Source organism: Giraffa tippelskirchi, chromosome 3, assembly GCF_054371585.1.
Source record: "Giraffa tippelskirchi isolate mGirTip1 chromosome 3, T2T-mGirTip1v1.2.pri, whole genome shotgun sequence".
Classification (NCBI taxonomy): domain Eukaryota; kingdom Metazoa; phylum Chordata; class Mammalia; order Artiodactyla; family Giraffidae; genus Giraffa; species Giraffa tippelskirchi.
The window spans coordinates 188,178,960-188,206,025 of NC_137277.1; the positions used below are offsets into that span (position 1 = coordinate 188,178,960).

General features: G+C 37.1%; 1 protein-coding gene and 1 long non-coding RNA gene across 44 annotated transcripts in view; both read left to right on the forward strand.

The window, feature by feature from the left end:
* The window catches only part of EIF4G3 (eukaryotic translation initiation factor 4 gamma 3), a 357,082-nt gene that overhangs the window by 271,237 nt on the left and 58,779 nt on the right, over nt 1-27,066 (forward strand). For all 43 annotated transcript variants that reach the window (XR_014078267.1, XR_014078269.1, XR_014078268.1 and 40 more), the window contains 5 exons: nt 1,660-1,906; nt 4,374-4,507; nt 6,533-6,652; nt 12,172-12,342; nt 19,845-20,042. Coding sequence is in view for 31 of the 43 variants with exons in the window: in XM_081574712.1 (XP_081430838.1) it covers nt 1,660-1,906; nt 4,374-4,507; nt 6,533-6,652; nt 12,172-12,342; nt 19,845-20,042 (870 nt within the window). In the remaining 12 variants the exon portion in view is untranslated. The remainder of the gene's footprint in view (nt 1-1,659; nt 1,907-4,373; nt 4,508-6,532; nt 6,653-12,171; nt 12,343-19,844; nt 20,043-27,066) is intronic.
* Nucleotides 21,423-27,017, forward strand: LOC145540318 (uncharacterized). The gene is made up of 2 exons (XR_014078282.1): nt 21,423-21,715; nt 26,284-27,017. It is a non-coding gene; the product is annotated as an uncharacterized LOC145540318 (long non-coding RNA).

A 27,066-nucleotide genomic window follows, 5' to 3' on the forward strand; every position in this document is an offset into this window, starting at 1 on the left:
TTGCAGGCAGATTCTTTACCAACTGAGCTATCAGGGAAGCCCAAGGTCTTGATGACCTATACTTAATCATAAGTGGTATTACAGGGAAGTTTTGAGTTTAGATTATAGTTGAGTATAGAATAAGAAAAAATGAGGCTGCTAATGTATGATTCAAACTTGGTAGATCAGTTTTTTCGTAAAACATAAAAGATGCCTCACTTTATGCCGTGTTTTATAAAAATATTGATAAATCATTTTTAACATTTATTTTTGTTGGAATTTTTTACATCTGTCTTCTGATGATTTCCATGTTCGTCTTGTTGGAGGAACAGGAAGTATGTGTGTGGGTGTGTTTGCATGAACATTTTATTTCCATTTTAGAAAACACGGCCTTAAACCATCTGTTTCTGTTGATAACATTCTAAAATCTAGCGTCTTTTCCCCATGATCTGATTGTTTGTTGTTCAGTTGCTGAGTCGTGTCCAGCTCTTTGCAACCCCATGGACTGCAGCACTCCTGGCTTCCCTGTTCTTCGCTATTTCTGGGGAGTTGGCGCAAACTCATGTAAATTGACTCAGTGATGCCATCCCATCATCTCATTCTCTGTCACCCCCTTCTCCTCTTGTCCTCAATCTGATGTTAGTAGATGAAAAATTATTAGTATTATATCTTTTATAATATTTCACTTAATAACAAAGTAGGGTTTGCAACTATTTAAAAAATTTTTTCATAAGTCAGTTGGGGTAACTACTTCCTGGTGTATATAACATTTTTTTATACCATCCTCTGTTCAGCCAATTCAATAGAGCCTCTAATTTGGCTCTCCTAATGTGAATTTATTAACTGGAATTTGTAGTAAGTTCCTATTTCCTCTGAGTGCTTCTTTCAAAGGATTATTTTCAGCATGTTTCCTTTAATGAAAAAGAAAGACTTTAAAGTTCATCGAGAACTTTGCCTCACGGAGTTTTGATGGTTGATACGGCCCTCAAGAAACACTTTGTTGTTGTTGTATCTGAAACTGAGATGGTCAGAAATAATCTGGTGAATAAGTTTAATTCTATTTTGCCTTTTAAAAATAAGATGCACTGGAACCCAGATTTCTCCCTGGGAGAATATGTGCCAGTATGATTTGAATAAGGTCAGAATCTCAGAGAATTCTAAGAACCAATACACAAAATAGATTTTAACCAACAAGTGACCTCCTTGTTAAAGGAGCAATGGTCAGCTTTGTTGGAGTTAGACACTTTAAACTGTTCATTGAACTCTTTTTCCACAGCCAGAGGACAACACAAAACGTACCTCTGGTGTTTCTTTTTATATCTGCTGAGTGTTAGTGGCAGGGGTAGGAGTGCTTGATTTAGATTCTGACTAGAACTCTTTCCTGTCCGTCAAGTTCCAGGGATTAACAGTTCTTTCCTTTTTAAACTTTGATATATTTAGATTTCATTAGTCATGTTAAAGCATTTCAATAGCTGTTGGAATTGTCTGCTTTATCCCAGGAGATGAAATGAGAAAAGCGTTTTAAATAAACTTACCATTCTAGTACCATAAGCTGAACACAGACATTCTTATCTTGAGTGATATGTTTTCTTATGCTTTTTTGAGGGGATAAGTATGGGTCTTCATGTGTATTTACACACAGTGAAAAGAATATAACCTCTGTGTTCACTTATGCTTTAGCCTAAAGCTGAAGAGGAGCTTTCAGGTGACAAAATACTTGAATCTGAACAGGATAAAATGAGCCAAGGGTTTCATCCTGAAAGAGACCCCTCTGACCTAAAAAACGTGAAAGCTGTGGAAGAAAATGGAGAAGAAGCTGAGCCTGTACGTAATGGTGCTGAGAGTGTTTCTGAGGGTGAAGGAATAGATGCTAATTCAGGCTCCACTGATAGTTCTGGTGAAGGGGTCACATTCCCGTTTAAATCAGGTAAGTTTATCCCTGTCTTCCTGTGTCTGTTTTTTGTTCTCCTCTTCGCTCTACTGCAACTTAGAGAAATGTTGCCTCCTCCTAAAGAAATATTGGATGGAAGGAAGAGGCTCATCACGTGTAATAGTTACAGGATAAATCAGCAGGCATACTTGACTGACTGGCAAATCCAGAGAGTCCTTTGTTGGCGGAAGTGATACCTGATGCTGGCTGGTACTCTGCTTTCACTGGCATTGGAAGAGCTATTGGCAGAGGAACTCAGTCAGTGCTAGGCTGATAAAATTTGACAAGAGAAATTTAATTTATTCATTTTAATTGAAAGAAATGTTTCAGATATGGTGACCACATTCCTTGAGATAGTATACTTGTTGTTTCAGGAAGCTGGAACTAACTTTGTTGATGGAAATCACTCTGCAGAGCTGAACTCCAGTAGGCAGTCAGAGTCAGTGTGCTAAGTCATTAAGCACCAGTGATGTGGATGTGCCCTGTAAGATGTGTGATGAACTCTAGAGGGTCTTTCACCTTTAGACACCGTCAAATGCACTAAACCTCTGTCGCTATGCCATGTAAGCCATGGTCGGCTTTCAGATTTACGGATAGTTTTTCCGTGGACATGTGAGGAACGGTGGGGTTAGGCGAAATGGTTTTCTTAGTTGGCCAAGTCTAAAGAGACTTCTGCGTGAGGTAGGGTTTGAATTTAAAATACCAGGCCTCAGAAATAATCTTGACCAGTATTCTTCAAACTTCTGATTTTAACCCATTTAATAGGTTGTGAAATTATTTTAGTGAGTTATAACCAACATTGTTAAAAAAAAAACAATAGAATAAAAATTGTCAGTGCATTACATGCAGTAAGGAATGTATCATTTGTTTGTTTTTTTAACTTTAATTTATATATGTGTATTTGTTCAGGGTCATGAAATCACTATATTTCTTACTGTGAGTTGTAGTCAGAAATTTTTGAAAGCCTTTGATTGGTCCCATCTTAATATACTGATCATTAATATTTAGTGAAAACACTACCAGTGAAATACTTGGAATGGGCCTTATGAAATTGTAAGATTATTCTATTGTAAATTTTGTTTTTAACCTTAGGGCTCAAAATACTGAAATTTCTCCCAAAGATCTAGGCTTGTATCACCAAGCACTGGGACTACCATCAGTCCTTCTTCCGGGATTGAGTCCCTGTTGTCATTTTTGTCAACTGTGTAGATTATATTTTTATCCTTCGGTTTGGCGAGGATAATAAAGTGCACACCTAGCGGCCCCAGCTCTGCTGACTGACTGAGTGCTCTTTGCTTCGGTGAAACACGCACCGTCAGTAATTGGGGAGGAAAGGCAATTCAAAACTCAGATCCTAATGAACTGTGGGTACTTTAATAAATACAATGTAATAAAATACCTGCAGAATTCTCACATACCGTCAGTCAGGCTGTGACTTGTATGTTAAGAACCACTAAGATAAAGCAGGATACCGGGCGCTGTCATGAAGTGATCTGGGGCCTGATTTTGATAAGTGTTTTGTTAATTAAAAGAAAAAACGGTGACTTGATTTTAGTAACAATAAAAATCTCAAGAAATTTCCCAGCTTTATATTATGATAGGATCATAATGACAGCTGAAATAATAGTAACAGTAGCAGAATAAGTACTGTGGTAGACACTACTTTAACACCGTGTGGAAAGTGCTAGCTGAGATAAGTAGTGTGGTAGACACTACTTTAACACCGTGTGGAAAGTGCTAGCTGAGATAAGTACTGTGGTAGACACTACTTTAACACCGTGTGGAAAGTGCTAGCTAAGGCTGTGTTAGGGGCGGGGCACTTGGACGAGGCCTGTGTCCTTTCCCAGTTTAGTTGGCTCAGCGAGGAGGTCCATTATTTTATTTTCTTCAGATTAAACTATAATTGGGGGGGAATCTATAGTCTGCTTAGACTTTTCAGAATCTTTAATAAGTTATTTGATTTTGTGTTTTACATCCTTTTACCTTTTTTCTCCTCTCCATAGTAACGTTCCAAAGTATCCTCCTTTGGCAGGAAACCAAAAGTATTATATATAAACTATGGAGCATAACATAGTCTACAAGGATGTATTGTACAACATGTGAAATGCAGCCAGTATTTTGTAATAACTGTAAATGGAATACAACTTTTAAAAACTATTTTTAAAAAAGGCTGGTAATTTACTTAATGAAGATTATTCATGTCCCCTACCGAAGTCTGCTTGTGTGTAAATGAAATGGTTCCTATAGCACCTTACTTCAGATTACTCTCCAGAGATATCCCAAAGGGGTAAAGAACAAATAACAGTTAAAATCTTCCCATGACATTTTCTGATTGTAGCTCATTGTTTTCTTTGTGATTTTGTTTATATATGATGAGATGAAATATTGGAGTCAGCTTATGTTTTTCCTGGATATACATACAATGACCATATAGACTGTTGTCTGCCTGCTTTCCTCTTTTTAGAACCCTGTAAGCCTCCTGATTCAGAAGGCAAGAAGCAGTATGACAGGGAGTTCTTGCTGGATTTCCAGTACATGCCAGCATGCATTCAGAAACCAGAGGGCCTGCCTCCCATCAGTGATGTGGTTCTTGACAAGGTAAGCTAAGCACGCAGTGAAAGCTGTGTCTTTTTGGTGGGAACTGGTTTTTAACTATCAGGGCAAATATGTGAAAAGAAAGTGAAAGTCGCTCAGTCATGTCCAACTCTTTGTGACCCCATGGACTGTAGCCTGTCAGGTTCCTCTGTCCATGGAATTCTCCAAGCCAGAAGACTGTAGGTAGCCAGCCATTCCCTTCTCCAGGGGATCTTCCCAACCCACAGATCAAACCCAGGTCTCCCGCCTTACAGGTGGATTCTTTACTGTCTGAGCCACCAGGGAAGCCTAAGAATACTGAAGTGGGTAGCCTGTCCCTTCTCCAGCAGGTCTTCCCAACCCAGGAATTGATCCGGGATCTCCTGCATTGCAGGTGGATTCTTTACCAGCTGAGCTTCTGGGGAAGCCCCCATAATATGTGAAGTATGAGCAATTTGTAGAAATTGTTAAAGTGACATTTGAATTAAATGTTTCATTAAGCATTATTGGGTCTTAGGTTTACTGTAGCTCATACTAATCATGGGGTTTGGCTCATATTTGAGTGGTAAAGTTTTAAAATTTATTATTGGCTTATTACAGCTATTTCCTAGTGATAAAGGTGGATATTGTGTGTCTTTTGGGCCTAATAACGCCTAAGGAGATGTAGACGTGTTTCTGCACTGTGCTAAAATCTCAATAGGGAATTAGAATAGCATTGAGGATAGGTCAGAAACCTAGATAAGAATTTGGCAGATCAAACTTAAGTGGGAGGAAACGTAATTCAAATAGTGTATAACTCAGAATTTCCCCAGTAGATACTTATAGGAGGATGAGTCTTTAATCCTGTGCAAATAAATAGATACCCTTTTTCTTTACATCTGATCTTAATGGTACATACAGAAAATTAGTACAGCGTTTATTTCATCTGTTTATCAACTTAAAGATGTAGAGTCAGGTGTATACTTGCCAGAATAATTTTACATACATCAGTGATGAACCAGTTCTGGTGACTAAGCTCTCATTTTATAGAGGAACTGTTAATCCCTAAGTAAAGTGTAGTTGGTAACCTTCTTGCAGAGTGAGATCCAGTTCTTATTGAGAATCCCTGTAGCTGCTTATCCAGGCCTTATTTGTAGCATTTATTCTCTTAGAGCAACAGATCTTCTTCCTTCTCTTGCTAAGTCTTTTTTCTTAGGTGCTTATGGGAAGACAATTGAATGACTGCTGGTACTAATTTAGGGCTACTTCAGTATTCGGAGGACAAGCTTTGTTATGCCCACTGAATGAGACTGTCCTCTTAGAAAATGTTTTCTCCTGTCTGCTTGCCTTATCTGTTTGACTTTGGCCAGCGATGAGTTGATTTCTCACTAAGCTACTTAGCTTTGCTGAGTCTGTAGTCACATTATATGCTTATACAAAGCCAGATATCTCCGATTAACAAAGCAGACAAAATGAGATTTTAAATGGATCATCGTAGAGAATTCCTTGGCAGTCCAGTGGTTGGGACTTGGTACTTTAATTCTTGGGATCTAGGTTCAATCCCTGGTTGGGGAGCTAAGATCCCACAAGCCCTGGGCACAACCAAAAAACAAAGTCATCCTACATGAAACTTGTCTCCTTTTGAGATTTGTTGTCCACTCAAAATACATTCTTTACTAACCGTAAGTCAGTAGCATCAAAACCAAAACAAGCTATATCAGATTTATTATAGGCAGGTGCTTTAATGATCCTGGAAAATGATTCCAAAATTTGGCTGTAGTCCATAAGTTCTCAAAATAGCTTGTCTTGTGCCATTCTGCTGGTCCTAAAGTGTCAAGTGAGCTGGGAATTTTAGACCTGATCATTCCAAGGCAACCAGATAACCACTGTTGACCTAAGGGCTCTGCGGCTAGCCCAGGATACTCTATCGTGATTCAGATTGGACTCCTGTTGGCTCAGAAAGCCAGCTTTATCTTGTCAGCTGATATAACTTTTTAGTCTGAGTTTTTGTCTTTGTGGCAATGAATGCTCTGAAACTTGTATTAAGCTTTCCTTTGCTTCTTTGTGCAGATCAATCAACCAAAATTGCCAATGCGAACTCTGGATCCTCGGATTTTGCCTCGAGGACCAGACTTTACTCCAGCCTTTGCAGATTTTGGAAGGCAAGCCCCTGGTGGAAGAGGTGTACCTGTAAGTGCAAGTTCCCTAGAACCCAATTAGTTAGAGACGGTCATAGACTTCATGACTTCTTGTCTAATGGCAGGAGAGCGACTTTTATTCTTTGATTCTTCTAACCAAGAAGAGGAAGTAGAAGAGATGAAGACGATCCTTTCCATACTAATGTTCAAACAAATAAAGAATACACTTGAGTTTCAAGTTTTTACTTGAAAGAAGCTGGTCTGCATTAATTTGGTCTTGAATTTTTTTTTTTTTCGTATTTTTTCAGTTGAGAAGACCTGCACGTGGGTTAAACATAGAACCAACATTATATAGGATCCCTGTTTTATCTTGAGGTGTCCCGAGATACTAGAGATGTCTGATGACATTCAGCTAATGGTCATCTCTTTGTCTTTGTTTCTACAGATTTTCAAAGTGCAAAGCAGGCATGGATTGCCAATTCTGGAACAGAGCAAAGCCCCACCTTCCACTCCACTGGTGATGTCGCACCCACCCCTGAAGAGCCTGCCTATTGGGGTGCGCTGAATCCTTTTTTAAAAAAAAAAACACAGTAGTTTCTGGTGTTACATTTCCTGTTTTGCTCTTCTCACTTACTGTAAGTCGTGAAGTCAAAATATGAAAACATGATATATACAAAAGAGTGCAGTATTGGTAAACTGCAGATTACCTTTACACTCCCAGTGGCAGGCTCTTCAGCGGTGGAAGTGGCATCACCCATGGAGTTATGCTGGGCACTGCACTGAGCAGACTTTGACAGGCTCTGCCTACTGCATGCTTTGGAGACTTGTAGAAAGCATTGGGGTGAAGTTGCCAGTGATGTGAATACCTCTTTTTCCCCAACTTGGAATGATATAGAGAGGACTTAATCTAAAGTTCTGAAGGAGCTCAGGGTTTGCTGTACATTTGTGGATTACCCTGTTTACACTACGTTATGTTTGTAAAAATATACTTATAGAAGGTGGCACTGTTTATTTCCCCATCACCTTTTTATTTTGGGAATGGCGACTTCTGAAACTTGCTCTGGAATGAGACGACACCTTCTAACAACAAATCACACTTTGTAGATGTTTGAATTATTTGCCTAACCAAACACTGATTGAAAACACTGGAATGTCTACACTGTGTCGGAGGCTTTATAAAACCTAGAGAAAATTTTAATTTGAAGCATACTTTTTCTTGAGCATCACCTTCTTAAAGACCTCTGTGTGTATAATATTCTATTCTTACTCAGGTTTGAAATTTTAATTTCTCTAAATACCAAATTAAAGTTTTTTTCTAAAGTTGGAATTTCCTCACCAGAAAGTCTTAGAAAGCAGCTTTCTAGAAACTGTTTTATACCTGTTTTTCAGTATTATTTCCCTTCACTGGTGGGTTAAATATATATTTGTTAATCTTTGTTTTCGTTTTGGTTTCAGTTTATATCTTTGTTTTGCCAAACATTTGAAATAATGTTGATGCCATTTTGATTATTCTCTGGTTAATATCTGTGGTTATCATGTCGCTCAGTTTTGTTCATATGTCACTCACAGAAGATAAGAATTGCTGCATCTCCTCTTCCGGTGTATACTGTCAGTTTTCATTATCAGCTTGCTATTGTCTGATAATCAGATATAGCTTAAAGGAGGTATTATGAATTAAGCATAGCTATATCTCACTCAAAATACTGAAACTAGAGAATGAGTTTTTAAAGCAACTGTCCCAGTGTATATTTGCCCAGTAATTTATTTGCCTACATATGTCAGGTAAATGATTATTTAGTGCAAAGTAATGTTTCAGGAGATGAACCATTATCTATAATTTGTAGAGTCTCCAAAAATATTCACTTTAATTGTTTAACTCACTTTTTTTTCATAGCTCTGTCAGTGTTCCACATGCTGTTTTTTAAGTGGAATTGTGATCAATCAGAGTAATATTGATACGTTGAGTCTTAATATAAGTAATTATTCTTCCAACAGTTCCCATAGCTAACAAATATTCTCCATTTAATTTGTCCAGCTTACTTGGTGTATTGGAGAAAATAAAGATGGGAATTTTAAAGAATATATATAACATATAAAGGAACAATTAATAATGCTGCTTGGGGGAAAAAAAACACAACCCTACTCCTCATAGTTTTTGGCTCCATACAACTTCCAAATTGGCTTATAAATACTTACCATCCAAACTTGGTAAGATCTGCTAGGTGTGCTTCTAGTCTAGCCTTAGCTGCTGTGACTCCTGGTATAAACTTGCCTGCAACAGGCTTGTTATAAAATATTTTTAACGCGTAGCAATTGTATTAGTGTCATACATAGTTCTATATAATTTTTAACCATAAAATTTCATCTTTTGATGGAAGCACCCAGGCAGTATCATCTCTGTAGTTTTTTAGAAGTCAAGTTACTTGGCTATTGTGGTGTTAATTTTAATAATAATCTGTTTGCAGATATCACAGAATGTGCCTCAAAAGAAATGTATTGAGAAAAGGGCTGTAGACCTAGACCAGTAACTTCCATTCATGTTCATTTTAACTAAATTTCAGATTCACTGAACTGTGATAAAAATCCCACATACAGAGCGGTTTCCTGAGCACGTATCATCCTTTTCTTTCTTAAAGGGGCTATTGGTTGTATCTCTTAAAAAAAAAAAAAAATGCTACAGTGCATATTGGTCCTATTTTCTTTGATTATCCAAGCAAGCAGAAAAGTTTGAGGTTTTAGTCTCTGAGATAGGAGCAATATATATTCAATTCTACAACAAAGATCAGTATAGTTTCTTATGTAATACATTTAAGAAATGTGGACCCTGCATACATTATACCTTGAAGTTCATCTTCTCACCATCAGTCAGAATTGTCTTTCAAGCAAGGAAACCAGGCTTTATTTCTTTTTATATGTTCCATAACTCTTAGCACAGGGTCCTAGAATTTTATCTGTATTTAGTAAATAAAGTCATTCGTTACCTATGGTACCACTTTTGAATGATACTGTAAATCTGACAATTTATATTAAGTTTTTCACACACAAAAAGGATACAGGGTGTTTAAAGGTTTTTATACCATTCTGCATATCACTTTTTTAAAAATTTCTTTTTTTTCTTTGGTATTCATGATGACATTGTACAACCTGATGTTGTACTTAGTTTTTAAGGTCCTTTTGCATGCCTTACTGTTATATATCCCATGGTCCTAGTAATAACCTCTGTAGGTGCGATAAGCACTTAATATGTGAGATGGTTTGAGTTCAGCAAAGTTGAGACTTGCTCCTGGTAACTTTGCTCATAAGCGGCAGAGCTGTGTCCAGAGACCACGGCTCTTTGTCTTCTGATCTTCCTCTCTTCTCCACTTCACCGTAGCCCTTCTAGGCACTGATGTTCCAGTGAATCGTTCTGAGTATAAACAGAAGAATGTTAGACATTAATTATTCAAGCATATTAAGCATTTATAAGAATAATAATCTGTTGAGGACTCAGTATACTTGGGTAAATATTTGTGAGCAGTATCCTAGTTTTATCCAGAGATACTTAAATTTGTCCGGGGAGATTGCACATGGGTTATAATTACGATTTTTTAATCTGGGACTTAAAAAAAAAAACAGTCATTTTTCCATAACCTTTTTTGACTTTGAAACGCTGTTGTTATCTACTTATTTAATATTTCTCATATCTCTTTGCTGCTTGTCTGAAATTCACTTATATTTGTCTTGGGACAGATAAAGAGTTGTTTCGTAAATCGTATTTACTTTTTAGAAATCTCAAACGTTCATTGGTATTTGTAATTTCTTTTGGAAATGAATATTTTCTAACTTTATACAAACAAAATTATATCCACAAATTATACTATGGCTCTTACATGATTTTGCCGTAATACCTTTTATAATACCCACCAATCATTGTTTTTAAAAAGTTTCTAAGTGCAGATGCATGGATTAAATTGAGTATCTGTGATCTGTTTATTTGAATTTTATCCAAACTTTGAAAAAGATAGTAACCGACATGAATTAACAGTAGAATATATTTTGAATTATAAAAACCAGACAATACGTGGTTTACTGCCTTTTCTTAACAGTTCTTTTGCCTGAACTATCAAGGTTTCAGTAAGAAGTAAATGTTATAGTAGTACTGTCTGGTTTAGCAGCTCTTCCCAGTTGATACTTTTCCAGTCTGATGATCTTCTTTAGTTCTGTCTTATACCATGTGTGGTATCTCAGGGTTTATTTGACTTCAATTTTTTGTTTGTTTTTTTTTTGTCATTTCATTTGTTAGATTACAAAATAATCTAACATTATATCATTAGTACTGAGTCCTTAGCTAGACATATTTGATTGGTGTGTCTTGCCCAGAAAATGTAGATTTTGATCCTGAAAGATCTTTAATACTGCTGTTTCTAATTAGGGCACATGGTCAAGGAAAGGTAAAATAATTAATTCTGAGATGGGTGATGTGTAAAGGCCCTTAAGCTTATCAGAGTCCTCAGACCATGTCTCTCTCGAATGTGTCTTTCTATATGAAGTATGACCTTTTATTTATTTTCTTTATTGGAGGATAATTGCTTTAGTTTCTACTTAAAGGGCAGTATTGGAACATTAAGTGAGATAGGATTCTGGTCTGTGTGTCTTGAATGAAGCATTTTTTTTTCTCCTCCTTTTTTCCTCTTGAAAGCTAATGTAATATTTCTTCATCGTTTAGAGAAGGACCTGTCAGAAAAAGTAAGGGCAGTCAGTATCCCAGATCTTGAATTGATCATAAGCAGAACTCACTATCACTCCAGATATTTAATCTTGAAAAAGTATTTCCAGGCATTTAGAGTAGCATTTATTAGGAACATTTTAGTACATAGAATACAACTTTTAACTTACCCATTACTGTTACAGTAACATTTCTGATTTGATGACCAGTGTGAGATGCTAACATCCATTGGTTTTAACAGAATGAGCATAATGGGACTCTGGGAGGAACAAAGAGCTGACAAAGGCGTTCTTTCAGGGAACGATTTAGTTGGATTTTATTAATGACATAAGGAAGACTTATTTTAGTATTTCTGGCCCAGCAAACTTAGAGGGATCTGTTAAGGTCTACAGTCAGTCTGGGTGTCTATGCTGTAGATAATTTTCATGGTAAGGGTGTATTTGCATTGCACACTAAAAGTTTAGAAACACAGTTTTTGAAGCAGATTTGTAACTGTGGCGCTCTCTGCCTCTGAATTTTTGTAGTTGTTCAAGTGACTAGTCCAAAGTCACATAGCGAGCTGAAAAAAAGAAGCAGCAGTTTCACTTAGGGTAGTCTTTTTTGTTAGATACAATAGCTTTATCAGACATATCTCATTTAGGACGTCAGAGTCAAAAATTGTAGTCGTGGTGTATGCTACAGTGATGATGTTCTAACACACCCCCCCACCAAAAAAAGAAAAGATCACATCTGCGTTGACTGCCTGATACCCATCTTTGCACCTAGAAGTGTTTCCTGCCATCCTCAGTCCTAACTTGAGCAGCACAGCAGAGACGGTAGGTTGTAAGTACCCTGTGTGGATGTAATAAGGAATACTCTTGTCCTAGCTGTTGAATGTTGGACCACGGAGATCGCAGCCTGGCCAGAGGAGAGAGCCCAGGAAGATCATCACCGTCTCTGTGAAAGAAGACGTGCATCTGAGGAAGGCAGAGAACGCATGGAAGCCCAGTCAGAAGCGGGACAGCCAAGCTGAGGACCCCGAGAGCATCAAAACCCAGGTGAGAGCCGAAGGCGCGCTGGTGTTGCTCTGGGATTATAATGGTGTTGTTTTAGTTCATCTTTTTGCCCTGTGAATATAAGATTTTCTCTAATTTTTTCTTACTACAGGCATTACTCTAAAAGCCATCATGAATGCCAACAACCTGTTTTCTCGTGAAGTTGCATTCCGTGTGCTTTTCAAAACATGCACTGTATTTCACGGGCTCACATGTCACAGAATTCTGTCATTCACGCTTAGATCATATTTGCTTATCTTAAAAATGTGTTTTTAGATTCTTATTCATTGTCCTGTGGTAGTCTAGTTAGTATCTTGCTTTTTGTTTCATTTCTAATAAGTTAGAATTTAGAAATGCATCTTATTTTACATTCTTTGGTAATAAAGTTGAATTCTTTGCATCTTTTTGTGCATATCCTCTCTCAGAACTCCTTAGGGTAAATTGAATGAATTCCTTTAATCCACACATACTTGTTTTTGTGTGTCAATTTATATAAAACCCTATTCATCTTTTGCTGTACACACAATGCCAGTTCCTATCCCTGTGTTACCTCTGCTATATCCTTTAGATATTTTTGATTCTAAATAAGATAACTGATTTGACACTAATTAGGACACTAATATTGTGTGCCTTCTGGAACACTGTGAAGTTGAAGTGAAGCAATATAAAGCACTTGCGCTTGACGTGCTTCTGGGAGCCCAGTTACGTACTTGGGATGATGATGTCCCTGGGAGAGAGATGTGCCTTACAAATCCGATCTTGATTGAGCCACCAGCACAGGACCTCATACATAGTAGACACTCAATCAATACTTGTTAAACAAGAAACTTAGCAGCAAGGCTGTTCATACCGCCAGGACCAAGATGAACTGATGCATTACAAGCCGTTTTGTCAGACCCAGATCGGCTGCTTGCCTTTGTTCATCTTTCTCACAATTGCCTCAGTCATTTGTCCCAAAGACATCCTGCTCCAGATGCACTAAAATCAAGAACCTAATCTTTCCTGAAGATTTCTCAACCTTTAAAAAAATCTTCTGCATTCCTGCTTCTATTCCCTCTGAGAAGTACTTAATGAATAGGGGCCTAAAAGTTTTAAATTTACTGCTAGATATTTATCATTGAAGATGAAGATGTCTTCTTTTAGTGTTTAAGGCACTTGTATTAGTGCCTTATTGCATTAGATTCTTACAACACCTGTGAAGGCAGGAATACACGTTTTCTCTTTTTTTCATATGAAGAATCTGAAGCTTTGAGGGGTGCTCGCAGCCGTTGTGGTTACTGAGTAGTCCATTTGTTGTGAGCTTGTACCTCTCTCTATTCTGTAACAGAGTTCTCCCCATTTTTAAAAAAATTTTATTGAAGTATAGTTGATTTAGAAACTAAATCTAATTTCTAGTTCTAAATCAACTAAAGTTGTGTTAGTTTCTAGCAGACAGCAAAGTGATTCAGAGATATATATGTGTGTGTATGTGTATATATGGATATATATTTATTTTCATATTATTTTCCATTGTGTTTTATTACAGGATATTGAATATAGTTCCCTGTGCCATACAGTAGAACCTTGTTGTTTGTCTGTTTTATATATAATATTGTGTATTTGCTATACCCAAACTCTAATTTATCCCTTCCCCACTCCCTCTCCCCTTTTGTATCTAGATCTGTGAGTCTGTTTCTGTTTTGTGAATAAGTCCATTTATATTATATTTTCGATTCCATATGTAAGTGGTATCATAGGTATTTGTGTTTTTCTATGTTACTTAGTATGATAATCTCTAGGTCCATCTATATTGCTGCGAGTGGCATTCTTTCACCCTTTTTATGATTGAGTAGTGTTTCATTTTATGTGTGTGTGTGTGTGTGTGTGCACACATATATGTTGATGTGATATGTGCATGTATCACAACTTTACCCATTCGTCTGTCTGTGACCTTTTAGGTTGTTCCCATGTCTTGGCATTTGTAAATAATGCTGCTGTGAACATTGGAATGCGTGCATCTTTTCAAATTATAGTTTTGTCTGGATATATGCCCACGAGTGGAATTGCTGTATCACATGAAAACTCTATTGTCAGTTTTTTAAGGAACCTCTGTACTGTCTTCCATAGTAGCTGCACCAATTTACATTCCCACCAAAAGTATAGGAGGGTTCCCTTTTCTCCACACCCTTTCCAGCACTAGTTTTTGGAGACTTTTTAATGATGGCGATTCTGACTAAGTTCTCCCCATTATTAATTGTTATTTCAGAAACAGAATAATTATATTGACTTTGAGGTATCATTAATTAGTTCAGTTTTCTTTAATGAATAGATAAAGCAAATCCAATGCAGGATTGATAGACTTCTTATTCAGGGCCAGTACAGCCCCTTTTCTTGACACTTTTTCTTCTTAACACAGAGCATCTTTGCTTCATTCCCTCTCCTTTTGTGTTTTCATTCTTCTCTGCGCAGGTATATCCCATGTTGACCAGTTGTTCCTCCTGTTACTCTTTTTCTATCCTTTTGTCAAAACAATAGTTTTATTGTTGCCGCCACTTCCAGAAAACTCTTTCACGCTGAGGTTTGTTCCTACCACTCTCTATTTATAGCAACATTATGAATGATCACCAGTGGATACTGTAAGAATTAGTCCTCTCCTTGAAACATTTCTAGGAAATCATTACTAATGACGTGTCTGGACTCCTTCACGTAACATACACTACAGTTGCGATCAGGCCGCTGTTTCATCTCCCTTCCCCTCTTGATGCAGTAACCCCACTGCTGCCGCCTCGCTCGTCTCTGACGGGTGATTTTTCCCCCCTCGCTCTGGCTTCTAACTTGCCGTCCTGTCATTTTCTTCCCCCTGGTGCGCACTAGTCCTCTGATCTTTCCTGACTGTTTCCTAGTCCTTCAGTAGAAGAGCCTCAATAACAATTCCTTTCTAAAATATTTCCCTTCCTAAAATATCTTCTGTCCCCCTGCCACCCTTTTTTCACGTGGCCGGCTTTTTTTTTGCCCTGTATAATCCGGCCCCGTTCTCGTTTCCTTCTGAAGTTGTGTCCTCACCGACCCACTACAACCCTCACTTCTCTAGCTTCTCATCAACCTCTTGCTTTGCTCTGTCATTTCTCTTGTAAATTTCCTGTCTTTGAAACTGAATTTTGACGGTTTTGATTACTGTGCCTTATGCTTTATTTGTACCTAAATGAAACTACAAAACATCAAGTAGATACTCAGTTATAATGAATAAATGGCTTTTGGTCAGTGTTTTGTGTTTTGATACTGGAGATCTCCTTTTTCAATTCAGGTATAAATTGACATATTACTTTTTAGGTGTACAACATAATCATTCAATATTTTGTATGTATATTGCAAAATGATCACCACAGCTTACTTAATGTCCATCATCGTGCAGAATTTTATACTTGTGGTAAAAACTTTTCAAATGTGCAAAACAGTATTATTTTCCTTGTATTTTAATTTTTATTGGCGTATTGGTGATTTACTTTGTGTTAGTTTCAGGTGTACAGCAAAAGTGAATCAGTTACGCATCCCCATGTATTCACTCTTTTTTAGATTCTTTTTCCATGTTGGTCACTACAGAGTAGTGAGTAGAGTTCCCTGTGCTTACAAAGGTCCCTGCTGTTCAGTCGCTCAACTCTGTGACCCCGTGCACTACAGCATGCCAGGCTTCCTTCCCTGTCCTCCGCCATCTCCCATAGCTTGATCAAACTCACATCCATTGGGTCAGTGATGCCATCTGACATCTTGTCCTCTGTCGTCCCCTTCTTCTCCTGCCTTCAGTCTTTCCCAGCATCAGGGTCTTTTCCAGTGAGTTGGCTCTTTGCATCAGGTGGCCAAAGTATTGGAGCTTCAGCTTCAGCATCAGTTCTTCCAATGAATATTCAGGACTGATTTCCTTTAGGATTTGATCTCTTTGCTCTCTCAAGAGTCTTCTCCAGCACCACAGTTCAAAAGCATCAATTTGGTGTTCAGCCTTTTTTATCGTCCAACTCTCACATGCATACAAGACTACTGGAAAAACATATACAATAGTGTGTATATGGTAATCCCAATCTCTCAATTTATTCCTATCCCCCGTTTCCCTCTGGTAACCATATGTTTGTTTTCTACATCTATGACTTTGTTTCTGTTTTCTAAATAAGTTCATTTGGACTTTTTTTTTTGGATTCCACATATAAGCAATACCATATGATATTTGCAACAGCCTTATTAACTGTAGTCACTTACTGTACATTACTTCAATAAATGACCTCTTTATTTTCCTGTTTTTCTCAGCTGAGTATTTTCTGATATATTTGAAGATCTGAAGGCTGGGTTTTAGTTTTGTTTTTATTTTGTTTTTGTGTAAAGCACAAATTAAAGTTTTAGACCTAAATGGTGCTGTCTCAGTTGATACAGGCAATTTGGAGAAGTGCAATGACTCCCTCATCCCTAATAAACTTGAAATTTTTTCTTCTGTATAAAAGTGAAGCTGACTTATTGCTTTAAAAGTTGACAATATGATTTTAAAAAATTTAAATAGATTTATTTACTATCTTCTGTTTAGAGAAAACTGTTGATACACTGGTACACTTTCTAAAAATCCTTATATTCAGATTAAATTATATAGGGATCAAACAAAATATTTTATAGGTTTTTCAGTTACTGTATCATGGTTTCATGGATTTTCACAACTTCATATTTTTACTGAGACACAATTTACATTTAGTTAGATTTCCTTCTTTGTTTACAGTTCTATAATTCTTGCCAAACACAGTTGTGTTACTGCCACCACAATCAAGACGTAGAACATTGCCATCAGCCCCCTGACATTTTCTTATTCTGCTTTCTGTTCATCCTCTCCTGCCCGTGCTCACTTCTGGCGGCCTGTCACGTGTGTTTGTCCCTCTGTGTGTGTACGCACGCGTTTGTGCACTCAGGCGTATCTGACTCTGTGACCCCATGAACTGTAGCCCGCCAGGTTCCTTTGTCCATGAAATTTTCCAGGCAGGCATACTGGAGTAGGTTGCCGTTTCCTACTCCAGCGGATCAAGCCTGCATCTCTTGCACCTACTACACTGGCAGGCGGACTGTTTGCCAGCGTGCCACCTGGAAAGTCCCTGTAGTGTTGCCTTTTCCAGAATGTCATATAAATATGGAACCATTCTGAGTAAAGCTTCTTTTACTCAGTGAATATATTTGATACTCATCCATAATATTACATGTATTATTAGGTTATTTTTCATTACTGAATCCATTCACAAGATAAACACTTTTCAGGTTTTAGTAATTATGAATAAAATTACTGTGAACATTCACATAGAAAACCTGTGTGAGCACATTTTTTTTTGTTTCTTTGGGGTAAATTCCTAGCTATTGAATCAGTGAGTTGTATGGTAAACACAGGTTTAACTTTATTAAGACTATACCAAACTGTTTTCCAGGATGGTAACCGGCAAGGCATGAGAGTTTGAATAGTTCAGTCTCCACCAGCACATATTATTTTCTGTTCTGTAAATTTTAACCATCCTAATGGATGTGTGATAATATCTCAGTGTAATTTCAATTTGCATTTTCCAAAAGACCAGTGTGTTGAATAAGGACATTTTTTCATGAGCTTATTTGCCATTTGTGTATCTTCTTTAGTACAGTTTTCTTTATATCTTTTGGCCTGTTTTGTTGGTTGGTATGCTGTCTTATTGAATTTTGAAAGGTTTTTTTTTTTTTAATTATTATTCTGCATATAAATCCTTTGTCAAATGTGTATTTTTTTTTTAAAGTTTTCCCCCAATCTGTGGTTTGTTTTTTCATTTTCTTAATAGTATCTTTTGCCAAGCATAAGTTTTTAACTTTGATGATGCTCAATTTATCGATTTTTTCATTCTCACATTGTGCTTTTGCTGTCTCATTTAAAAAGTCTGTGCATATAAGAATACAAAATTTTGGTCCTGCTCTGTTCCAGAAGTTTCTAATTTTGGATTTTACATTTCAGCTTGTGATCCTGTTTTAATTTTTGTGTTATGTGTAAGGTATGAATCAAGATTTTTCCTTTTTTTTTTTTGCTTATGAATATCCAGTTGTTCCAGCGTCATTTGTTGAAAAGACTTAGCCTTTGTCCACTGAATTTTCTTTGCACCTTTGTTGAAAATCAGTTCTTCATATATGTGTGAATCTATTTCTACACTTCTCATTCTGTTCTCGTGATTTATGTGTCTGTTCTCTGGCCAGTACCACTGTCTATGCATAGTAGCTTCATATAGTAAGTGTTAAAATTAGATTATATGTCTTCCAATTTTTGGTTTTTTTTGAAATTGTTAAGCTGTTCTTGTTTTTGTTTTTCCATTTCAACTGATGAATCAGCTTCTTGATTTCTACTCTTCCACTCTCCAAAAAATACTTTATTAGTTATTTTATTTTGATTGTGTTAAATCTGTAGATCTCTTTGGGTAAAACTGGCAACTTAACAATAGTGAGTTTTACAATACAGGAACATGGTATAGATCTCTATTTATTTTGGTGCTTCTTGATTTCTTTCATCAATCACACATTTCATCACACAACTCCTACGGATATTTTGATAGATTCTTATCTAAGTACTTCATGGTTTTGGTGCTGTTATAGATTGTACTTTTTAAAAATGTAATTTCTAGTTGTTTATTGCTAATACATAAAAATAAAGTTGATTTTTGTATATTGACTTGTGTTCTACAAACCTGCTAGACTCAGTGTCTACTTTTATAGATTTCTTATGATTTTTCTGTGAAGACAGTCATTTGTGAAAAGGGAATTTTATTTCTTCTTTTAGATCTGTGTGGGTTGTAGTTCCTTTCCTCTGTTTATTCCGCTGAATAGGACCTCCAATAAGATTTTGAATAGGAATGGTGAGAACAGACGTTTTTTGTCTTGCTCTCACTGTTAGGGGGAAAACACTTATTCTTTCACTACTGAGTAAGGTTATCAATGGCCTTTTTCTAGTTGAGGAAGTTCACTTCTATTTCTAATTTGATGAAGATTTCTATAACATTATTTTAAGTAACTTCTGCCTAGTGTTTTATATGATAATTTATGTTATACCATTTGTAGATTAAATTCTATTTTAGGACATTTAAGTTATTTGCTATAAAGGGTTACTGATTGAAGTTATGATGGCTAAAATCCTTTTTAACCTATCCTTAAATATGAATAAATTTATGAAAGTAAAATTGCTGGTTTAAAAGTTTTAGTACACATTGCCAAATTGCCCTTGGAAATATGCCAAATTACAGTCCCACCAGTGGAATGTGACTATACCTAGTTCCTTGAATTCTCATCAGAATTCAAGGAAAAAAAAATAAAAAAAAATAGGTGGTATAAATTTTTAGTATATGATAAAATAGATTTAATTATTTGTGTGACTCATTCACAATCTTTGTTAATAATTTAAGAAATTGCACTTATAAATTACAAATAAAATATTAGTCCTTATAGAAAGCATCATATTGTCACAGATAATATAATGGCTTTTTTCCTTTTTGTGGTCCTTCTAGGAACTTTTTAGAAAAGTTCGAAGTATCTTAAATAAATTGACACCACAGATGTTCAACCAACTGATGAAGCAAGTGTCAGGACTTACTGTTGACACAGAGGAGCGGCTGAAAGGAGTCATTGACCTGGTCTTTGAGAAGGCTATTGACGAACCCAGTTTCTCTGTGGCTTACGCAAACATGTGTCGATGTCTAGTAACGGTAAGAAGAGAGGAAGGAGTAAAACCAGAAATCTCCAAGAGGTATATTCTCCCCTCACTACATATTCTTCCCAGAAGTGTTAATGGGGCAGAGTAAAGGGGAGAATATATTTTTAGTACATATAATATTCTCGTATAAAAATAGCCTTGCTTTTTTATAATGTATTTTCACCTCTGGAGGGGATCTGGAGGTAAGACTGAAATAGGCATGATGTGGTCCCGTGCAGTGGGGGGAAGATTAAAGAAGGTTAAAATTTGTAATGTGAAATTTTTGTCATGGGCAACCAGTTTCTCCTGGGGTATCATCTTATAGAAATAAAACAAATGCTTACGTTTACATTTAGATTCAAAATTGGAAGGCATGTTGATTCTAAGTCTAGCCTTTGTAAAAGTGCTAGGATAGTTGTGGTCATAAAGGTTTCAAAACTGATGATACTCTCTTAGATACTATTAGATTTCTTTCTCTTTACATTGTCCACAGCCTGTCAAATCTAGGGCAAGAAAGAATGGGAGACCAAAGAGCTTCTGGTTAGTGTTCATTATCCTCTATTCTGCAGTCATAAAACTGCCATGTATCATCTGTGTTTTCTCTGCCTGTTACCAAGGTACCGGTATCAGAAATGTGTGTCCTTTAACATTTAAGTTTTTTCTTAACTATCACACCTTATTGTCATTGTGCCTATGAAAATTTAAAATTCCATCATTTTATACCAGTGTTTTTGAGTACCTGTGTTAAAAGTAGGTAAGTCTGTTGAGACTTAGGAAAAGTACATTTTCTATCTTCAAGGAACTAAAAATCCATATTGGAGAAAAATAGCATTAGCAAGGGAAAAAAAAATCACTCATTAAGGTATTTTGTGATGTTGTAGAGTCTTGGAGAAGGCAATGGCAACCCACTCCAGTACTCTTGCCTGGAAAATCCCATGGATGGAGGAGCCTGGTAGGCTGCAGTCCATGGGGTCACTAAGAGTCGGACACGACTGAGCGACTTCACTTTCACTTTGCACTTTCATGCACTGGAGAAGGAAATGGCAACGCACTCCAGTGTTCTTGCCTGGAGAATCCCAGGGATGGGGAAGCCTGATGGGCTGCCGTCTCTGGGGTCGCACAGAGTCGGACACGACTGAAGCGACTTAGCAGCAGCAGCAGCAGTGTCTTGATGTCTGATTGGATGATTCAGCCTGAAATCTCAAGTTGAAAGAAAAAGAAATCACCATATTCATGGGAAATGACAAACTTTTATGAATCAGGTAGAATTTGAGTTCAGCCTGAATGGAGAGGAGTGGCAAGTACAAATGTAGGAAAGGAAGAACACCCCTGCAGGCTCAAGTCTCAGGCAACAAGCATGGCATAAAGGCTCCAGCCACTGACTTTGGAGTCTCATAGTGGTATGAGACTTTGAAATTTTTTTTAATTAATTTATTTTAATTGGAGGCTAATTACTTTAAAATATTATAGTGGGTTTTGCCATACATTGACATGAATCAGCCATGGGTGTACGTGTGTTCCCCATCCTGTACCCCCTCCCACCTCCCTCCCCGAGACTATGAAAATTTTAACTTTAAATTCCAACTCTGCCATTTGCTGACTTTGTAACCTCAGAATAGTTACATAACTTCTTTAAGCATCTTTTTTTTTTAATCTGTAAAATAAGATTAATTTATATAATTTAAGGTTATTATATTGATAAAATTAATTTGAATGAGATTGTGTTGGTAAGATCTAGCTCAGTTTTAGCCCGTCCTAGCCCTAAATGACTCAGAACTAAATTGGTGGTGGTGAAGATTGTGGAGATCTTAAAATATTAGGTATAGAATGAGGAGGATTATAATACTTAGCACTACTAGTGATGCTGGGAAAGATTGAAGGCAAAAGGATAAGAGGGTGGCCGAGACTGAGATGGTTAGATAGCATCACCAGCTCAGTGGCCATGGAATTGAGCAAACTCTGGGAGACAGTGGAGGACACAGGAGCCTGGCTTACCTGTAGTCCATGGGGTCACAAAGAGTCGGACACAACTTAATGACTGAACAACAACAACAGGCTGTAGTATGGTTAGATGCTTTACATATGTCATTTTTTTTTTTTTTTTTTTTTTTTTATAAATTACATATGTCATTTTAACACTCACTATAAGCCTTAAAGGTCAGTATTGTTAGCCCCACTTTATAAAATAAGAAGTTGAGGCTTAAAAAAGGATAAATGACTTGCTCATAGTCACATAACTGGTAAGTGGCAGTGCTGGAACTCAAATCTAGGATTATTTAACTCAGTAACCTGTGGTATTGCCTTCTAACATACCATAGTCACCTGAAAGCAAACTGATTCCTCAGCTCATGCCTTTTGTTTCATTCTGACAGCCATGACATCCTGCAGTCAGAAATTAGAACTAGGACTAGATCCCAGATCTTCTGGCTCATAATTTTATGCTTTTTACCAGTTTTTATTTAATCAGTGAAGGGTTGTGAATTTTTGTTGTTGTTATTTTGTTTCTGGAAAATTCTTAAAGAGATGGGAATACCAGATCATCTGACCTGTCTCTTGAGAAACCTGTATGCAGTTCAGGAAGCAACAGTTAGAACTGGACGTGGAACAACAGACTGGTTCCAAATAAGAAAAGGAGTACGTCAAGGCTGTATATTGTCACCCTGCTTATTTAACTTCTATGCAGAGTACAACATGAGAAACTCTGGGCTGGAGGAAGCACAAGCTGGAATCAAGAGTGCCAGGAGAAATATCAATAACCTCAGATATGCAGATGACCCCAACCTTATGGCAGAAAGTGAAGAAAAGAACTAAAGAGCCTCTTGATGAAAGTGAAAGAGGAGAGTGAAAAAGTTGGCTTAAAGCTCAACATTCAGAAAACTAAGATCATGGCATCTGGTCTCATCACTTCATGGGAAATAGATGGGGAAACAGTGGAAACAGTGTCAGACTTTATTTTTTTGGGCTCCAAAATCACTGCTGATGGTGATTGCAGCCATGAAATTAAAAGACGCTTACTCCTTGGAAGGAAGGTTATGGCCAACCTAGATAGCATATTTAAAAGCAGAGACATTACTTCGCCAACAAAAGTCCGTCTAGTCAAGGCTATGGTTTTTCCAGTGGTCATGTAAGGATGTGAGAGTTGGATGGTGAAGAAAGCTCAGCACCAAAGAATTAATGCTTTTGAACTGTGGTGTTGGAGAAGACTCTTGAGAGTCCCTTGGACTGCAAGGAGATCCAACCAATCCATCCTAAAGGAGATCAGTCCTGGGTGTTCATTGGAAGGACTGGTGTTGAAGCTGAAACTCCAATACTTTGGTCACCTCATGCGAAGAGTTGACTCATTGGAAAAGACCCTAATGCTGGGAAGGATTGAGGGTAGGAGGAGAAGGGGACGACAGAGGATGAGATGGTTGGATGGCATCACTGACTCAATGGGCATGGGTTTGGGTAAACTCCAGGAGTTGGTGATGGACAGGGAGGCCTGGCGTGCTGCGATTCATGGGGTCACAAAGAGTCGGACATGACTGAGCGACTGAACTGAACTGAACACCAAAAAACTTTTTTTATTGGGGTATAGCTGATTAACAATGATGTGATAGTTTCAGGTGAACAGTGGAGGGACTTAGCCAAACAATTTTTTAAATAGAAGAATGCTATTGATGAAAATGACCCTTGAAAAGGCCTGGCTATAATACAAGTTAGTTTGGAATGGGAAGAATTCACAGATAAGCCAACTACTTTTGGGTCTTTTGTTGTGACATATCCTTTTATAATAAGAGTTTTTAAACTTTATTAGATTTTTTAAATTATAAAATAACCTATTGGAATAATTCAAGCAGAATAGGAATATACACAGAAAAAGTTAGTACTCTTCCCTTGAAGCCCTAGTGAGTTAAGTTTCCTTTACTTCCAAGGCAGTCAGTGCAAGTGATATGGTTGTATTATTCCACAATTTTCTTTATATTTATAAAACCATATAAAATTGTACACATACATGTAAAGAAGATGTTTTTAATTTTTTGTTTTAATTGAACTATGTCCTTATTTTGCATTTTTCTTTCTATCCCAACTTTCTATGTTTTAGGCATCCCCTTAAGGTCATTGCAGATAGATTTTACTCACATCTTTTAATGGCTTCATATATCCCATTACAGATACACACATACACATATAAATTTTTTTCATGCATTTTCCTCTCTTCTGCCCCTGCCCCACCCCATGTTGTTTCTGGTTTTTTGTTTTGGAGGGTTTTTTGCAACCATAAGCAATGCTGTAATAAAAAACTAAGTACATTTATTCTTACATGCTGGAGCTTTTACTTCTTTAGCATAGGTTTCCCCAAAGTTATATACCATAGAATATATATTTTTAAACTTTTTTACTGAAGTATAACAGAAATACAAATAGTTTGGAAAAAGTAAAATTGCTCATTTATAGTTTTGTTAAATTCAGTTCAGTTCATTTGCTCAGTCGTGTCCGATTCTTTGCGACCCCATGGACTGCAGCATGCTAAGCCTCCCTGTCCATCACCAACTCCCAGAGCCTACCCAAACTCATGTCCATTGAGTCGGTGATGCCATCCAACCATCTCATCCTCTGTTGTCCCCTTCTCCTGCCCTCAATCTTTCCCAGCATCAGGGTCTTTTCAAGTGAGTCGGCTCTTTGCATCAGGTGGCCAAAGTATTGTGGTTTCAGCTTCAACATCAGTCCTTCCAATGAACACCCAGGACTGATCTCCTTTAGGATGAACTGGTTGGATCTCCTTGCAGTCCAAGGGACTCTCAAGAGTCTTCTCCAACACTACAGTTCAAAAGCATCAATTCTTCGGCACTTAGCTTTCTTTATAGTCCAACTTTCACATCCATACATGACTACTGGAAAAGCCATAGCCTTGACTAGACGGACCTTTGTTGGCAAAGTAATGTCTCTGCTTTTTAATATGCTGTCTAGGTTGGTCATAACTTTCCTTCCAAGGAGTAAGCGTCTTTTAATTTTATGGCTGCAGTCACCATCTGCAGTGATTTTGGAGCCCAGAAAAATAAAGTCAGCCACTATTTCCACTGTTTCCCCATCTATTTCCCGTGAAGTGATGGGACCGGATGCCATGATCTTAAGTTTTTTGAATGTTAAGCTTTAAGCCAGCTTTTTCGCTCTCCTCTCTCACTTTCATCAAGAGGCTTTTTAGTTCTTCACTTTCTGCCATAAGGTTGGTGTCATCTGCATATCTGAGGTTATTGATATTTCTCCCGGCACTCTTGATTCCAGCTTGTGCTTCATCCAGCCCAGCATTTCTCATGATGTACTCTGCATATAAGTTAAATATAAATTAATGATTTAAATACTCTCATAATGTTTAATTTTAAGCTGCCACTTTAGTGTATATTTCATTGTATATCAGCAAAGTGAACATACCTAACTCTCTGGTCAATAAATGTAATTGTACCTTTCTTTCTTAAAGATGACCACTCTCCTAACTTCTAACATCGTAGCTAACTTACTTTTGCGGTTTGTTTCGTTTAACAGTGATTTGTTTTACTTAAGGTTGGCAGTGGGAATATTCATAGATTTCTAATACAAACCAAATACAAAAATCAGCCATGAGAATAATGAAAACCTAAATATGAAAAACTAATCTCTTAGTAGAAAAATAAGGCTATATCTTTATGAACTTTGAATGGGGGAGAATTTCTTCAGCAAGATTCAAAATAAATATAAAGGAGGAAAATATCAAATATGACTGTTAAAATGTATAACCCTTGGTGCAGCAATTGGTGCTATAAATAAAATAAAAAGGTAAAGCCACAGCCTTGGAGAATATATCTGAAATGCATATAGCTGCCAAAATATTAGAATCCAGAGTTGAAGGGGAAAAAAGCAAATCAGTAAGGAGAAAAAAAAAGCCCAGTATAAAAAATGGGAAATTCATAGAAATGAAATCCATTGGCTCATAAACTTAAGAAAAGATACTCAGTATTATTCATTATTAGTGACAAGAAATGACAAGATACAGTTCTGTGCAAGTCACATCCAGACAAAGATGAGCATAATCACTTTGGAGAGTAATTAGACAACAATGGTAAAGATGTTCATAAGCTATTCCCCAATAATTTCACTTCTTGGTGTATATCCCAGAGAAATTCCCATTTGTGCACAAGGAGTCATATATTAGAATGTTTATCTGTATATTGACTTTAATAGTGAACAACAGGAAACAACCATAATAAGCCTAAAGAAGACAGAAGACTATACCACAGGTTATTTTAAAAAATGATTAGGCACATGAGGAAAAAAGACAGCATGAATGAGAACCAACAACAAAAAATGCCCTATGTTGGGCTCCAGATACTGGCTTTATCAAGCACAGATGTTAAATGAATATGCTTACATTCAAGGTGATAGATTGACAATTTCAGTACAGAAAGATAAAGTATAAAAAGGACCAGACAGAATGTCCAAAACTGAATATTAAAATTAAGAACACAATAAAAGAGTTTAATAACAGATGAGACACAGCTGAGGAAAAAGATTATCAACTAGAAGGTAAGTGTATAGAATCCAGATTGAAGCACTGCTAAGTTGCTTCAGTTGTGTCCAACTCTGTGCGACCCCATGGACAGCAGCCCACCAGGCTCCGCTCTCCCTGGGATTCTCCAGGCAAGAACACTGGAGTGGGTTGCCATTTCCTTCTCCAGTTCATGAAAGGGAAAAGTGAAAGTGAAGTCACCCTGTCGTGTCCGACTCTTAGCGATCCCATGGATTGTAGCCTACCAGGCTCCTCCATCCATGGAATTTTCCAGGCAAGAGTACTGGAGTGGGGTGCCATTGCCTTCTCCTGAAGCACTGAGACCCCCACAAAGAAAATTAACAAGAGGTTAAAGGATGATAAAATCAAAAGATTTCCTACAAACCCCAAGCATGACTTTTTTTAAAAAGGCTGAAAGAATGCTTTTACAGCTGGTCCTAGTAAAGCTAATTACAGGAAGAAAAAGATATTAAAAAGAAACAGTAATTTGTCTGCAAGTTTCTTAGGACACAAA